The sequence below is a fragment of the Tachypleus tridentatus genome, chromosome 6 (genome assembly GCF_004210375.1).
Source record: "Tachypleus tridentatus isolate NWPU-2018 chromosome 6, ASM421037v1, whole genome shotgun sequence".
Lineage (NCBI taxonomy): Eukaryota > Metazoa > Arthropoda > Merostomata > Xiphosura > Limulidae > Tachypleus > Tachypleus tridentatus.
The window spans coordinates 143,433,775-143,449,563 of record NC_134830.1 but is presented as its reverse complement, the minus strand read 5'-3'; the positions used below and the strand labels follow the sequence as shown (position 1 = coordinate 143,449,563).

The 15,789-nt window shown below is 33.0% G+C and overlaps 1 protein-coding gene across 2 annotated transcripts in view; it reads right to left on the bottom strand.

Moving 5' to 3' along the window:
• LOC143253921 (RILP-like protein 1) overlaps positions 1-14,081 on the bottom strand; it is a 29,116-nt gene extending 15,035 nt beyond the window's left edge. Inside the window, exons 1-2 of one of the 2 annotated variants that reach the window (XM_076508515.1) lie at positions 13,634-14,043; positions 10,547-10,633 (exon numbers count right to left, since the gene is read on the bottom strand). In XM_076508515.1, the coding sequence (XP_076364630.1) occupies positions 10,547-10,633; positions 13,634-13,903 (357 nt within the window). In that variant the 5' untranslated portion in view covers positions 13,904-14,043. Of the gene's footprint in view, positions 1-10,546; positions 10,634-13,633 lie in introns of both variants that reach the window. The other variant, XM_076508516.1, reaches the window with a different exon arrangement.
• Between the last annotated feature and the right edge of the window lie 1,708 nt (positions 14,082-15,789).

Sequence of the window (15,789 nt, the reverse complement as noted above, 5' to 3'; positions counted from 1 at the left end):
CTTCATATTCTATCTCAGTGGTGCACAAACTTTTTGAGTCAAGGGCCACAAACAAACTACTCGTAACTGTTGGGGCTACAAAAAAGTGAAGATTAAAATCGTCCTACAGTTGTTTCACACAAGATGGGCATAACATTTAAGAACACACAAATAACGATTACATCAAAGACTTTGCACATTATTCTAAGAAATGTTATGGTACGTCAACTGTCACAAGGTCAGTGCGATGGATGGTGCTGCATGTCATCTACAAGCTTAAAAATGTCTGGCTTGATGTTTGCATTGAAAGACGCAAGACTGCTTCCAGATGATCATCAGTCAGCTGATTGCGAGTGTTGGTTTTGTTCAGTTTCATATGCAAGAAAGCCTGTTCGCAGCAGTATGTGCTGCCAAACATGCTGGTGTGGACAAGTGCGTTCACTTTCAGATTAGCAAATGTATCAAGCAACGTTTTGCAGAAATCAAGCAAACTGTTTTCTTGGTAAATAGCATGCAGTTCATCAAATGCCTGGAGATCAGTAAGTTTGAGTTGATATTGTGCTGACAAGTAATCCACTGACACACTGAATGGATCAGCAAAAAGTTTCAACAACAATCTGCATTGGTCAAAGTCATGAAACAGTGAGTTGAAGGATTGAATAAAGATATCTAGCCTCCCAACATAAACTTGTATGTCAATGTCCCGATTCTTCTGTAGCTGTGACTGAAAAGTGGGAAAGTGCACAAAGTTACCTGATGCTGCCGGAACAACTGCAACTTTGTCCTGAAACCTCAGACGTGATTGGCAAGCTGACAGACAAGCTGATTTTTGCCTTGCAACTTCAAATTCAGGTCATTCAAGTGTTGTATCATAGCGGCCAGAAAGGTCAAATCACCTTGCCATGCTGGATCAATCATGAAAATCACTTTTGTGTCTTTGTTCTTGCTTCTGAGGAATTCTATCACCTCATCAATCAACTTCCAGAATCTTCTGAGCTTCTTCCCTCAACTCAACCAGCATACTTCACAGTGATACACAAGGTCACCATAGTCTGAATCAATTTCTTCAAGAAGACTTCGAAACTGATGGTGATTGAGCCCTCGTGATTTGATGAAATTAATGGTTTTCATCACTAATGCCATCAGTGCCTGAAAACCAAGTTCTTTACTGCACAGGTTCTGTTGGTGAATAATACCGTGCAACTTCACCAACTGTCTGTTCTGCTTTCCTCAATGCTTCATCAACAGTGCTACCAGCCCACTACTTTCTCAGGTCATGGCTGGTGCTCCATCAGTTGTCACATTTACCAGTTTCGTGAAATCCAATGAAACACTACTACATAGTCGTACTGTCTCCTCAAATAGAGCAGACCCAGTTGTCTGACCCTTCATGGAACCCATGCCGATTAGTTCCTCTGTGATATCAAACGATGACGACACACCACGAACAAAAACTAGTAGCTGTGCTATTAAACTGATGTCAATCAACTCGTCTGCTGCCAAAGAGAAGTACACAAAGTTGGCTGCTTTATTTGTAAGCTGCCTTGTCACATCTGCTGAGAGGTGTGAAATTCTTCGTTGAACTGTCATACAATTCAAAGCCACCGTCTGTAGCTTACAAACTGCTTCCGGACACAACTTTTCCAATGCAGTAATCATACATTGCTTGACAAAATCACCATCAGTGAACGGTCGGCCAGATTTCATCAATGAAATATCGTAACTGAACTCACATGCTGCACCTAAATCTGCTGACTGCTTTGAGAAAACGTTCTGCTGGTGATTCAATGACTGCCGCAGAGATTCAATTCGAGCTGTTCGTTCATCACCGACAAAGTTGTGGAAATCTTTATGCTTCGACTCATAATGATGCTCTATATAGGATGCCTTCGCCACTGCTACTGTCGAATGACACAGCAAACAAATCACATTCTTCTGTTGTTGAACAAAACAGTATTGCGCAGTCCAATCATCATGAAACTGATGGTTTTTGTCATCAACTTTTCTTTTACGACTAGCTGCCATTTTTGTCACAAAATAATATCAAAATAGGGCTCATACGTAAATCTCAAAGAACAATTGGAATGCGTGAGATTTTGTAATTATGGAAATATTACGTCATTACACCAATAATTAAATGCCTATGCATTAAAGAGATTTGCTTATTAAATTTTCTTTATTGATCAACATAAATATGGAACCATCCAGTATCTAATCTAATCTAATGCATATTCTTCTATAGTGCTTAATTTTCACCCAGGTGCAAACTCTAAACACGTGACCTCTCTATGTTTGACTTTCCCATTGGACATCGTAGGCTACTCGGCAACTCGTCGTGGGCCGGTCTTTGTGCACCCCTGTTCTATCCCTTTAAAACCAGTTTAGTTATTAATCTGGTTATGTCAGGTAACTGAACATTTTATCTAACCTGTCATTAAATTTAACGAATTAGATCATTAGTAGTATCATCAGATAACATAACCTAAAAGCTAGCAGAGACCCACAAAACATTCAAGTCAAATTACCATCTTTTACAGGATTTCTAGACTACTACTAAAGAATTCTAATTACAGACACCAAAATTTGTAAGTTCACTTGTCTTAGGTCTAACATTACTTAAACCTTTATTAAGTAAGGCCTATATTTAAGAGAATGATAAATTAATGCTATAACTTGTGCACATTTTTGCTTTAGTTTAGTTAAAGCTAAATGTTATTGCACTTAATACTATCAGTAAACAACTTATGTTCTTCAACGACCTAGCTTTAGACCTTTTTAAAAATTTTGGTTAGTTTTTAATATGTTGTACAAAATGTTTACTGAAATATATTTACATCTGCCATTTATGTCCACTGAAGTGAGCCTTACACACATTTTCCAGGACAGATGAAAAACAATAACTGAGTATTATTACAATATTGGATAAAAATAAATTAGGTAATCAGACAAATTAGTTTAAGACTTTTTTTTTTTCCTTTGTAAATGGATAATGCTAAACAAATGTGTTGGTTCACTTGAATATTACTTTGAAATAACAAAACTTTATTAATTTTAATTAGGTAAGTTAAAACAGGTTGATGCTTCCTTTACCATCCATCCGTGTGACACTAAAGTTGGGGATACGAACAATTTCTTGAGCCATTATTCTCTAATATGTTGGGCCTAATCATCATGATTGAAAATTATAAACACGCCATGTTGTTTTTACTTGAAACAGCTTAATTTTATAAAGAGGAAGTCGAAAACTGTATGTGGTGTTTTTAGGTTATAAAAAACAACTAGTGATTCACTTCATTGGTATCTAATATGGCTGACACATCACGTGCCGCTAGAACCGGTACACATATATGTAGGTTGTAAGAAGATTTGTACTCCACTTAGAAAGAAATATATTAAGTATAGGATATTATTTGCTTATTTGTGAAACCCAGGTAGCAAACAACAGAAATTCATAGCTTCCTGGTGTAACTCCAAAACTGTTATCTTACTTCTGCAGAAGTTTCTTGGAATCATAGGAAAACTATTAGTGAGCTTGGATTTGAGAATTCATTACAAATATTTAGAACCACTGGTGTCCAAATATTTACACATAGGTCTCTAAATTACTGCAGCCCTATAAAACAGAAATATCAAATTATAAATAACCAAAATATGATTAACAACCTAAATTACTAGTAAAGGTAAAGCAGCTGCATTTCCCTCCAGGCAGCTATACCTCCAAACCTTATCATGAACACTTAAGTAATTTAGATTTAACATTCTTAAATCTATGTTTTTAACAAAAAAAACTATGAACAGCAAACATTCTTATGCTGAGCACTGGAGTACCCAACTTGTGACATTAAACAGATTTCATGGAACCCAATTTATAATAATTTCTCCCTTCTTCCCTCTAGCTATTTTTAATCTAACACCCAAAGATATCATTTTTAACAAACCTTCATGTAGCACCTCATCATCTGCTTTGTTAACATCCAGATGCTATATCCATACCATCATCTACATAAGCAGTAATATTTTCAAATAATGTCAAAAGATTAGTGAGACAAGACTTTCCTCTGTGAAACCATACTGACTGTCCAATAAAATTTTAAAAACTTTGTCAAATGAACTTACAAAGCATCTTTTATCAGCCAATTAAAAACTTTTCCCCATCACTGATGCAAAACTAACAAGTCTGTAATTACTGGGATAATTTTAATTATCTCCCTTGAAAGGAAGAGTGACTTTGGCCACATTCTAGTCTTCTGGCAGCTGCACACAATTCAATGACTTGCAAGAAATAGTGTTAATTGACTTGTATCTTCATCCCTTAATATCTTTCAAAATCTTTGAAAAAACATTATCTGTCAAAAACAAAAACTGTCAACCTTACAATATACACCACTAATACCTGGAGCCCCCTATGTATTGATTCCACTAATACCTGGAGTATTTTAAAAAATCAATAACTTCTCTAACATTGTTGTCAGTTCTTTTCAGTGAATACTACATCACATGAAAACATCAAATTACACAAATTAATACATGAATTTCACTGGTAATGAATGGTATACAAATAATTTGGTAATTTGAATTAATATTTACTTTTATAACTGAAAATAATGAAATTAACCTCTTCCATGATTGACCCAATATAATTTGGTCATTCTGTACATTTCATAAAACGTTTGCATTAGTTAATTTACATGTATTATAAACAGTGCTCACCAGATGGCATCATAAATACTGTTTGTACTGATCTCAGATTTATTCTGAGTATGTATTCCTTTTCTTTATGGTAGTTTTATTGAAATAATGTGTGTTATATAAATCTAGATATATGTAATATTTATTTATTGACCATATATGGTGCAGAAATGCAACATATCGTTCAAGAACTTTTTTTTATATATACATAAACACGTAAGTGTAGGCTATGAGACAGTGAAAAAAATTTTTTTTTTATTTTCACATAAAGCTTGACATGAAAAAGGTTAATAAAAGCTCAAATGACCTTAAAAGTTATGACATTCTTTAGACAGAGACCACATGTCAGGCTTTACATGAAAATATATATATATATTTTTTTTTTAAACAGGTATTGGTCTGACAGAGTAGCCTAAATGAAACTAAATTTTGTAATATAATAATTTCAAAAAACTAATATTATTTTTAGAGCAATAAAATCACAATACCAGATAAAGATAACATACAAAATGTTTCATTACCACTGCTTTAACTTGTACAGTTTTTATTTAACCGTAACATGACTGTACCAAGTAGTCTTATATTCTACTATTATTCTCATCTTCCTATGTGGCATTATGGTCTACATTTTAAGGATCTCTGCTCTGCCAATCATGACCCATTTGTATGTGTAATAAGGTTTGGAAAATTGTAATATATTTTGGCTTCCTCTACTTTTCTTGAGCACTCTTCCTTAATATATTACAGCCACAGCTCAGGTTATCAGCTGTGTATCTTGTTTATAAAATACTATCAAAAATCATCATTTTAACTTCTTTGTATTCTTAAAACACAAATCTTTTATCATACACACTGTGTTTTGGCCAAAATAAATTACTGGATAAAATGGTGTTATTGTATTTTAAATTTTTTAGAATTATTTTTCATCAAACAATGTTCCACCCATATTGGTCACCCTCATCACAAAAAATGGGGGACAACAAAATTCTCTTAATTTTCATTCTATTATCCCTGTAGATATTATTACATCAACTACGAGTTCTTTAAACTGCAATAATTGTGACATTATGAGTATATATAATATATATAGAATTACATACTAGTACCACAATCATGCGTCACCACATGATTTACTAGTTATTACGTCATCCTAGCTTCGACAGTAAAAACACATATCGGAAATAAATGCACGGCTCATATTCATTAATATTACTCTGGATTATATTTTAAAAATAACCATGTGAAATTGTTTTCAGACATCAACAATCAAGTGAGTGAGTCACTTAGCGAGAAAGTATAACCGATACGGGTTGTTAGTTCAGACCACCTTGCTCAAGGTCAAATCGCCACATACCTATACCCTAGTTACCAACAGCCTTTCCTGTAATACTGCTAAACGCCACATTCTTGATATTAGATATGAATATAAAACTATTTTAATTTATAATTCAATTTAAATTGCGTGACTATTCGTAAGAACTAGTTTACGTACAAGTTTTCTTTATTATTCGACTCGAAAACTACCATTCATTCTCGAATCTCGATGATACAATCCCGTTTCTTCGATTTCAAACAGTTTTTATTCCATGTATTTGAAAGTTAAGGATCTAAAAATATTGTGTTCTATGAAACATGATTACACGTACACAAAGTGTACCTGTACAACATACGTGTAACAGTTCACATCCATGGGATAGGTGAAGCCCTAGCGGCAAAATGTGTCAATGGCAACCTTTCTTACGATTTGCAACATTAATTTTTTGATGTGAAAAACAAAATTAATTAAATGGATACAATATGAAATTTTAAAATAGATTAAACAAACAATTGAGCTAGACACATTATCTTACCCTTGATCTCATAAAAAGAGCGACAGCCCATCCACAGACAAAGATAGTGAATATACCCAACAATCCACACATATCATCTCCGAATAGAGTTCACCGCTCACAATACGGTGGCCGCTTCGCATAACAGGTGGTAGGCCTAACCCTATCCAATCATTTCCTATAAGCAAAACTACACGTGCACAATACAAATATGTCACACTTGGTTAAGCACAACGTATCGTCAAAATTTAACAGCTCAAATCGGCGTTAAAATGATAATTGGTTCACAATGTAGTTTGCAACATGAATCTCTAAAAGACCAACCAGCCAACATAACACTCTAGTAAATCCTAGAGGCTTCGAACAAATTAAAGTGGGTAACAGGACACAGGGTAAACTAGCCTGACGTCATACACAAATTGAATAAACAGAGTCAGTCACGTCTAGGCGTGTCGATAAAGTTTGGTCAGAATGGCGTGGTCGGATTATTATCCTGTCCCCAACACTAGTGTATTTAAAATAATCACATAACTATACATACGGAGAAACACATATGCCCACAAAGTACGCAATAACTAAGTTTTTACAAAAAATGTACAAACTAAAAATTATAAGAGCACTTACTGAAAGTTGAGAATAACCGTACCAAACCGGTCGTAAATAAATTTACGTTGTTTTAAAATAAATGTCGCAAAAACGTTATATTAGTGCTGTGTATGTTCATATAAATAGTTTACATGGGTAATACAAAATTACTTCAGCACAATCAGCCACAAGCCTTTTCTTTCTTACTTGTCCAAAATATTATTTAAGGTACTCTGAAATTTGCTGTTTAATAACTTTCCTTACCAGAAACTGTCAACAGTAGGGGCCCCTAATTTCTAATTCATTTATTTGAGAAAGGACAATTTCCAGATCAAATTGTCATCTCTGCCTCCAAAAATGAAGTTAGTTATGTTCTCACCCCAATATTTGTGTGTTTGTCAGCAAGGATTCTCTTAAATGGCTGAACAGATATTGACAGAAGTTGGTATACATTTGAACATTTATCCAACTTAAAAGTGATTCGTTTTTGGAGGTTTAAGGCCACAAAACTCCAAAATACCACTATCTGTTCACATGGTGACTGATTTTTCACATTATGTTTTGTTCTATAACTCAGTCAAAAATGATCAGATTTTTATAAAACTTGGTGGACATCTGTAGAACATTATTACCTATTGTCCTGCTAAAAATGGTCCATTCCAATTGATAAGGACATACATACAGACAAATGTTCCTATTTCAAGCATGATCAACACTGCAGGGTGGAGGTATTCATTCAACTAAGTGCATGTCTAGTTTTTCAAATACCAGTGAGTTTTCATTATGTGACAGGTCCATCAGTGACCCTCCAAACACAGTTTCTGAAGAAAGACTGAGTCAATTGAATAATCCATTAATAGCAATAGGACTGATTACAGTGACATACTATAGAAGAACAAAACTGGCCATTGTACAATCAAGTAGGATGTGATGAATTAAGTCAATATTAAAGGACAAAGACTAGATATAAAATTCATTTTATCATAACTTTTATGAATATATCTTCAAAATGACTTGTACTATTACTGCTACTATCTGAAAACAAATGATAGTGTACAATGTTATTTTTCATGCAACTGTATTGTATTATATAACTTAATTTCAATCATAATTAAATGCTTTACAGTTTGTGGTACAAATGAATTATATACAATATCGTAAAACAACTTAGTTCTGGGAGGAAGTAGTTCCAGTAATATAGTTTAAAGTTCAATTATTTGATACTAGAAGATCTGCAATAACTCCTTACTTACCATAGAATAAATAATTAATAAATACCCACTATTTTCATTTCTAGGGACCAAAGAGTTTTCACACTGAATTCAATAACAAATTATTTGCATTTGTATTCCCTAATACCCTTCCAGAATGACATGCTAGATTGATTTAAATTTTACTGTAAGGAGATATTTGTAAAACAAAATAAAAAAAGTGATATATCACACTAAATAAATATAATTAGTTATTAACTTAAATTCATTTACTTAAGTTATAGTAATTAAATAAACCACACAATTACTAGAAGCATATTATAAATACTGAATTAGTGTGCGGGGTACTTTTCTAATCAAACTGTCTATAAGATAACCTCACTTTTTGGTATGATCTTAAACCACATACACACAAATCATGTTGTATTAAAGAAGAAGTATTGTTTACTTAGTTTTTTTTGGGGGTGTTACCACTCTCAACTTGTCAACTGAGAACAACATTTTGTTGGTCCTAACTATGACCAACATGTAAAGAAAAATATGATTTTAACCAGTTTGTAAAACATAATTAACAAATAAATTATTCTGTCTCATGAGAAAGTACTGTCATAAATTTGTTCAAAATCAACATTCTTAGCACCTTCATGTAAGATGTGTTTGGGAAAACAATTAAGTCAGAAAAAATGCATGAACCAGATAATTCAATAATAAAATTCTTTGGACTTTGAAGACCTTTCTCAAACAGATAGTATCTTGGATGTACGAGATTAACAGAAATTCTGGAACAAACTATTATAGTGTAACAGCAAAAACAACATAGAACTAAGCTGTTTGAACTATTTTTATCTTTAGAACTTTAGTGCTGGAAGGTACACAGGACAGTTTGAGCTATACAAGTACACGTGCTACTGTCCTCATTTTGTGTGTGCCTAGAGGAGGAACTTGTTAGGCCTCATTTAAAGTGAGGAGTTCAAATATGTTGTCTTTTATCTACGTGTGTATATATAGCTAGACAGAGAAAGAAATAACGTTATGCTTGAAATCTTCAAGAAATAGTTTTATTGATTGATAACATTTTAGCTTTAAAATGTTTTGATAAAATATAGACTATGAATGATAAACAGAATAATGAATTAAGATTATCAGGATGATATTAACTTCATTTTTTTTGATAAACACTTGAGTGTTAGAGATGTGGGGCGGTTTGAAAATAAATGTCTAAACTAACTGTTCTTCATCTTACCAGAGCCCGTGTTTCATTGAGTTAACTTTGCATGTTCACACAATACAAACATGACTAAGTATCCATGTTTGTTAAACCTTGTTTTTAGTTATTTTACAATTTTATTTCATTATATTTGTGTGTGTATCTTACAGTTTACTAGATAAAGTGGGTGTGTATACATTCAGTGTGATCCAAGTAAAAGGAATAAAAAAGTTCATTTAACTTCTGTGTTAACAAAGGACATTTCATACTTATTTTCAAGATTTTGACAGCTAATCTTTTATCCTGAGTGACTTGAGTCTTTCTAAGACAGATCTTCACACAGTCTGTATCACATTTCATAAAAATGGGTCTCTCTAGTTTGCTTTTGACAGTAACTGAATAGAGTTAAACTACAAACCCTAACTTACTAACATGGTGCTGTGCCATGTTTTTGTCAAATCTCAAAGCATATAGCATGCATGTTTTTCCTGCATAGCTAGTGCACCCATACTATATGTGATGTGTACCTGTTGAAACAATTGAAAGTAATTCAGTGACTGTGTGATTATTTCCATATTTTAATGCTTGGATTACTTTTAAGACTTTTACCTAAGTCCTATCTGTTTATAATCTATTCTAATCCTAGAGATATCTAATAATAAAGGTAATAACTCTATACTTTTAATTCTAAAAACATTATGTTGGCTACTGATCCAATAAGAAATATTATTCCTATGAATAGGAAATCATTTGTTATAGTAAATCTAAATGTTTGAAATGGAAAACCTTAGTTATAAGAAAGACACACAAGTTCTTCAGGAATTAATGTCTTGACTGGAAGGTAATCATACAGTTTAAGAACATATGACAAAATTAATGTAATTAACATTACAAGAGTATCTCCAGGCTTACTAATCTTTCCACCATATAATGATCAGTTCTGAAGACACTCTTAATAATAAGGAACCAAATTTATTTTCTAGTACCAACTTAATGAAAACTGCATAAAGAAATCCCCTTTCTTTTGTCCAACCATAATCCCTTACATGCTCATCCAATCTCCTCTTAAGCTTCTTCAATGTTGCAATTCCTACCACAAGTAAAGGTAAATCATTCCACAAGTTGCGATTACCCTATCAGAAAAGTAATGCTACATTAAACAGAATTGTGTCCGAGTCTTCCATATCTTAAATGTCTATCCTCTTGTCTTACTACAGGTAAAATTTGGTAGTCTCAATATAACAACATGAAAAACATTAATTGAAAGATTATAACAGTAAATACATGCCAAAATATTTAAATTTATCCTTAAACAACAATCATATTGGTATCTCTTCTTCAAGAATTCATAATCGTTTCTTAAATATGATGACCAAGGCTTAGCAATATATATGCAAAACGGCTCGTTTGGGTTGAGAAAATATTTTACATAGAAGAGCGAAGAACTTTCTTTGTGAACCTGACGATGACCGAAGAAGGTCGAAACGTTGTTCGCTCTTCTATGTAAAATATTTTCTCAACCCAAACGAGCCGTTTTACATATATATTTCTCTACAAGTGGGTTTTCTCAACATCACTGAAGGCTTAGCAATGTTTCACTGGAACAAGCTATGCAATTCTACCTAAAGTGATGGTTGTTAACAACTTACATGTACACCCTGACCTTTACAACAGTACGAACAGTTCCTCTAACATAATCTTAAGGATAATTAGTTTTCCTTTACCATCATCCTGACCAGGAAAACTGTGAGAGAAAGAAGGAATCCTGAAGATACATTTCTATAATTTTTCCTCATACAACTGAATACATTTACTAAACCAGCACTATGTACATGTAGCAGGTTTATGTAAAGTAGTACAGAACATGTGATGAAATTACAAGTTCCCTCATATCCAATACTTCTAGGACCCTGGAGGTAAAAACTAAATGCATTATTTTTGGATGACAAACTAAAACTAGTTATGTAGTTGTCTACTGAAAGAGACATCTTACTATAACCCCAAACAAAAATCTTTAAAATGAACTGTGAACTAAATCATCTGAACAAAGCTTATACATTCTTTGATAGATTGTTAGGTAGAGTATCCATGATGAAACTTTGTAGAATGGATGGCAACTGCCTGTTGTGGAGACACAAGTGTAGAGGACAACGTTTCAAAAGTTTCATCAAGCTAATACATATATTCAAGCTATTCCTCCAACCACTTTGAAACTACATTTCTGCTAAATAAGGAAAGAAATAGACACCTGTTATTCAGTTCTAAAAACATCAAACAGAAGAAAATAAGAGTCCACTTCACTCTTTATCAAGAGAATGTATCCTACAGGTTACAGGGACAAGTTAAAGTAGTAGAACTGTCAAAATCACCCCTGATCATGAACACACATCTACTGATTTTTTTGGGTTAACAGAATGTCTCCTACAGGTTACAGAGATAAGTAAAGATCTCTTAGCTTATCTTCTTCTGAAAGAAGAAAGGTAAGAGATGATGTAATACAGTTTACAACATTAAGGCTCTTATTCTTTTGTGCTATATCCTGAAGGTAGCAGGATAGTAAGACACACACACATTTAAGGTTTAGAAAAACATAGGCTTGGATCCAGTTATCATTTGTTATATCATTTGTTTAATAGAGTGATTAATTTTAGGATGAGTTAACACTGGTAATAGTAGAGAACAACATGTTACAAGAGTAAAAGGAAAATTAATGAATTTCTTAAAAGTAAAGAGTTACTTTAGATATTTACTTTCCTGAAAAATGAGTACACAAAGACAGTACTGAAGGAGTAAATAGTTCCCTGCTGTCCATAAGTTAAGCATTATGGATGACATTATTTCAGACTGAAGTAACATCCAGTATTTCTGACCTATACAGCTCTCTAACTGACCTCTTAAAATGTCTACAGTTATAAAAGAAAGCTCTGTTGCATATTATTTCTAATTTACTGTGTTTACTATATAATTTAAAACCTTAAATTATACCATCTCTAGAAAAACTTCATTCTAATGTGATATAACAAGCTTATTTTCTTAAGCCTAATTTCTGTTACAAACTACAACTTGTTTTAACAAAACATTAAGTGTCAACCGTTTTCATTTTTCAAATATCCAGAACAAAACTGTTGGCAATTTTTACTCAGTTTCACTTCCGAAAAAAAATATAAATGTATAACTTTTATTAAAGCTACAAATTTTCCACTGGTTATATTTAACAATTTCCTCAATGAACTTCCAATGCTACATTTTAATAAATACAATCACAGCAGTCTGTAAATATTTACATCCATGTACTTCTTCCCATTATGTAAAGAACTCAACATCCAATGTATATTCACACACTATACATGTATACAGAATTAAATCACTATAAGATTGCATGAATGGTACATTTAAATAACTGTTAATTGTAATTTAGTTCTGATCTACGTAGGTAGCTCACTCTGAGCTAATAATCATAACCAGCAAAACCAATAAGAAATATCAACATGAAAGTCTCACCCAGATGAGCTGTTTTATAATCATGAATTTAGTATTATACAAATTCTTGTTTGCATCAAAACTTCTACAACTTGTTGTGTCACAAGATAAACTATACAACTGTCCTGACAAACTTACAGACAAAGAAAACTGTATAATGTGTTATTCAATATAAATGATACATGTATCAGAATAATAGAACAAGTACAGTATGCAAGTATCTTAAAAAATGTTTATGTGAATTGCTTTGACATTTTGCAATTACAGTTTCTTTACAAAGTTACACAACCTTAGCTTAACAATCTCTAAAAACTTTGGAATTTATATGACTTGCAAATAATATAAATTTTAATTAACCATACTGACAAATATTAGGCTATGGGCTAATGTTGAACATACTAAGTCTTAAACTTAAATAAGGAGTTCAAACTTTTAGGTTTATTAAGGTTCGTGTGTAATTAGATATGTAATAATGTGTTCACAGAAGTTTAACTTTAAGGTATTACAAAAAGAAAAGAAAGATACTTGATCTTAAAGTCTTCATATTAATATTTTACTTTTAGATATTTTCCTTCATATTTTTATCAAATAGATTGTAATTTAGTGACAGCTTAGTACTAGTACTACTGTTACCAGTAGGTAATAAATTTTACCTTTTCCAGTTTACTTTTTGATTCTTGCTTCTCAATTTTTTCGTACTGAAGCTGGGCAATGGCGGAATTTAAGTCTGAAATTTCTAAATCCACACGATCATTTCTAACTGCACAGGATTCCAATTGCTCTAAAGCACAGATAACTTTTGGCATCAAACTGGTGATAACTTCAGCGCCATAAACATCAATTATTTTCTCGAATTCTTTACCAATCTCTGAGGCTAAATCATAAACGTCTTCCACACATAGTCTCTCAACAACAGAATTCATTATTAAATACTTTACATCTCCCAAACAATTCCAGATACGTAACCTTTCCAGTATTTACAGATGCGAAACTTAAAAATACTCGTCGTCGTTTAAAACGCTTCACAACATGTTATAGTAACTAACTTATGCTTAGCCCGTTTAGTGACATCATTCCGGATTACAGTCACCATGTGATGGCGCTACTTTCCTAGAGCTCTTGATATTTATTCACCAACCTACCACTTAAAGCTGACTGAAATAAGATCACCTATCTTTAATACATATCGACTTCGTACTTTAGGGTTAAATTTTTAAAATAAACTATTAGAATGCGAATTTTTCTAATCAAAACTTTTATTAAAATTCATAAATAATATTATAATAAATTAAACATTACAGAAAGTTATTTAAAACTGTACAAATAAAAAAAGCTTAATCGTTAGAATAATCTGCCTTTTGCTCTTGTAATATAAAAGTAACTTTACGGTAAACAACAAACAAGTACAGGTTTTTCACGTCTGACATAGTTTTACTGCTACTATGATATACAAGTTACAAAATATATATCAGGGCTAAACCAGCTTTTGTGGAATTTATACTTTAGATAGTTTCAAGGCACGTGTCTTACATAAACTCATATTGCAATTATATATAACAAAACAATAAAGCATTCCAATCTAAGATAAAACAAGTAGCAATTGGATTATTTTGTCCCTGTTTGCGATTTTTTAATGAAAAAAGGTATGACATGACCTGATGGTTAGGGCACTCGACTCATACTCGGAAGGCCGCAAATTTAAATACTCATAATTGAAGATTCTCGTTCTTTCAGCCGTGGGGCATTATAATTTTAAGACCAATCTCACTATTCATTGATAAAAATGTTGCCCAGACATTAGCGATGGGTGATGTGGTATAGCTTCCTGCCCTCTAGCTTGTTGTTTCTAAATTAAGGACGACTAGTACAGATAGCCCTCATGCGAAAGACCCCGGCACCTTCAGCAAAGTGAGATAGCCCTCATGTAGCTTTGCGCAAAATTCAAAACAAACCAAATAAAAATACTTAACGAAAAGTAGCATTAAATTATGGCCGTGGGCGTTGTAATATTATATTCAATCCCACTATTCAGTGGTAAAAGGGTAACCCAAGAGTTGGCGGTAGGCGGTGAAGACTAGCTGCCTTCCCTCTAGTCTTACACTGCAAAATTAGGGATGACTAGCGCAGATAGCCTTCGTGTAGATTTACGCGAAATTCAAAAACAAACAAACTCACTGGCTGCTATGATGGAAATAATTTTTCCCCAAAATCTCAACATCTACAAAATTTCTATAGGTTCCTAATCTTGAGCTGTAAACTAGAGAGAAGGTAGCTACCCAGCAGTACTCACTGTTAATTATTGTAAACTAGAGAGAAGGTAGCTAGCCAACAGTATTCACTGTTAATTATTGTTTGACACAAGAGTAGGAAACAAAAACTGCAAAAAACTTATACCACAAACAATGGATAACGCGAAATAGATGTTTTAATATTCACGACGTTTCGGACTGAAACTCTATTCGTCTGGTGATTTTAAACATTGTGAATATTAACTCTTTTTTTTCGCATTAACATTTTCCTGGTATAATTATTTGTTTCCATTTTTTGTTTTAGTTAACTGAGTAGTGGGATTTGACAATCACTTTTATAGTAGAACCACGAACTCAAAGCGCAGAGCTTGTTCTTATGGCAACGCTGTGGGCACAAACCACAAAAACTCAGAGTCGCCGTTTGAGTACCTTAATCATCAGACTGTCCCCTCTGGTACAGCGGTAATTCTACGGATTTACAACCCTAAAATCAGGGTTTTCATTCCCCTCGGTAGACTCAGCAGATAGCCCGATGTGGCCTTGCTATAAAAAACGCACGC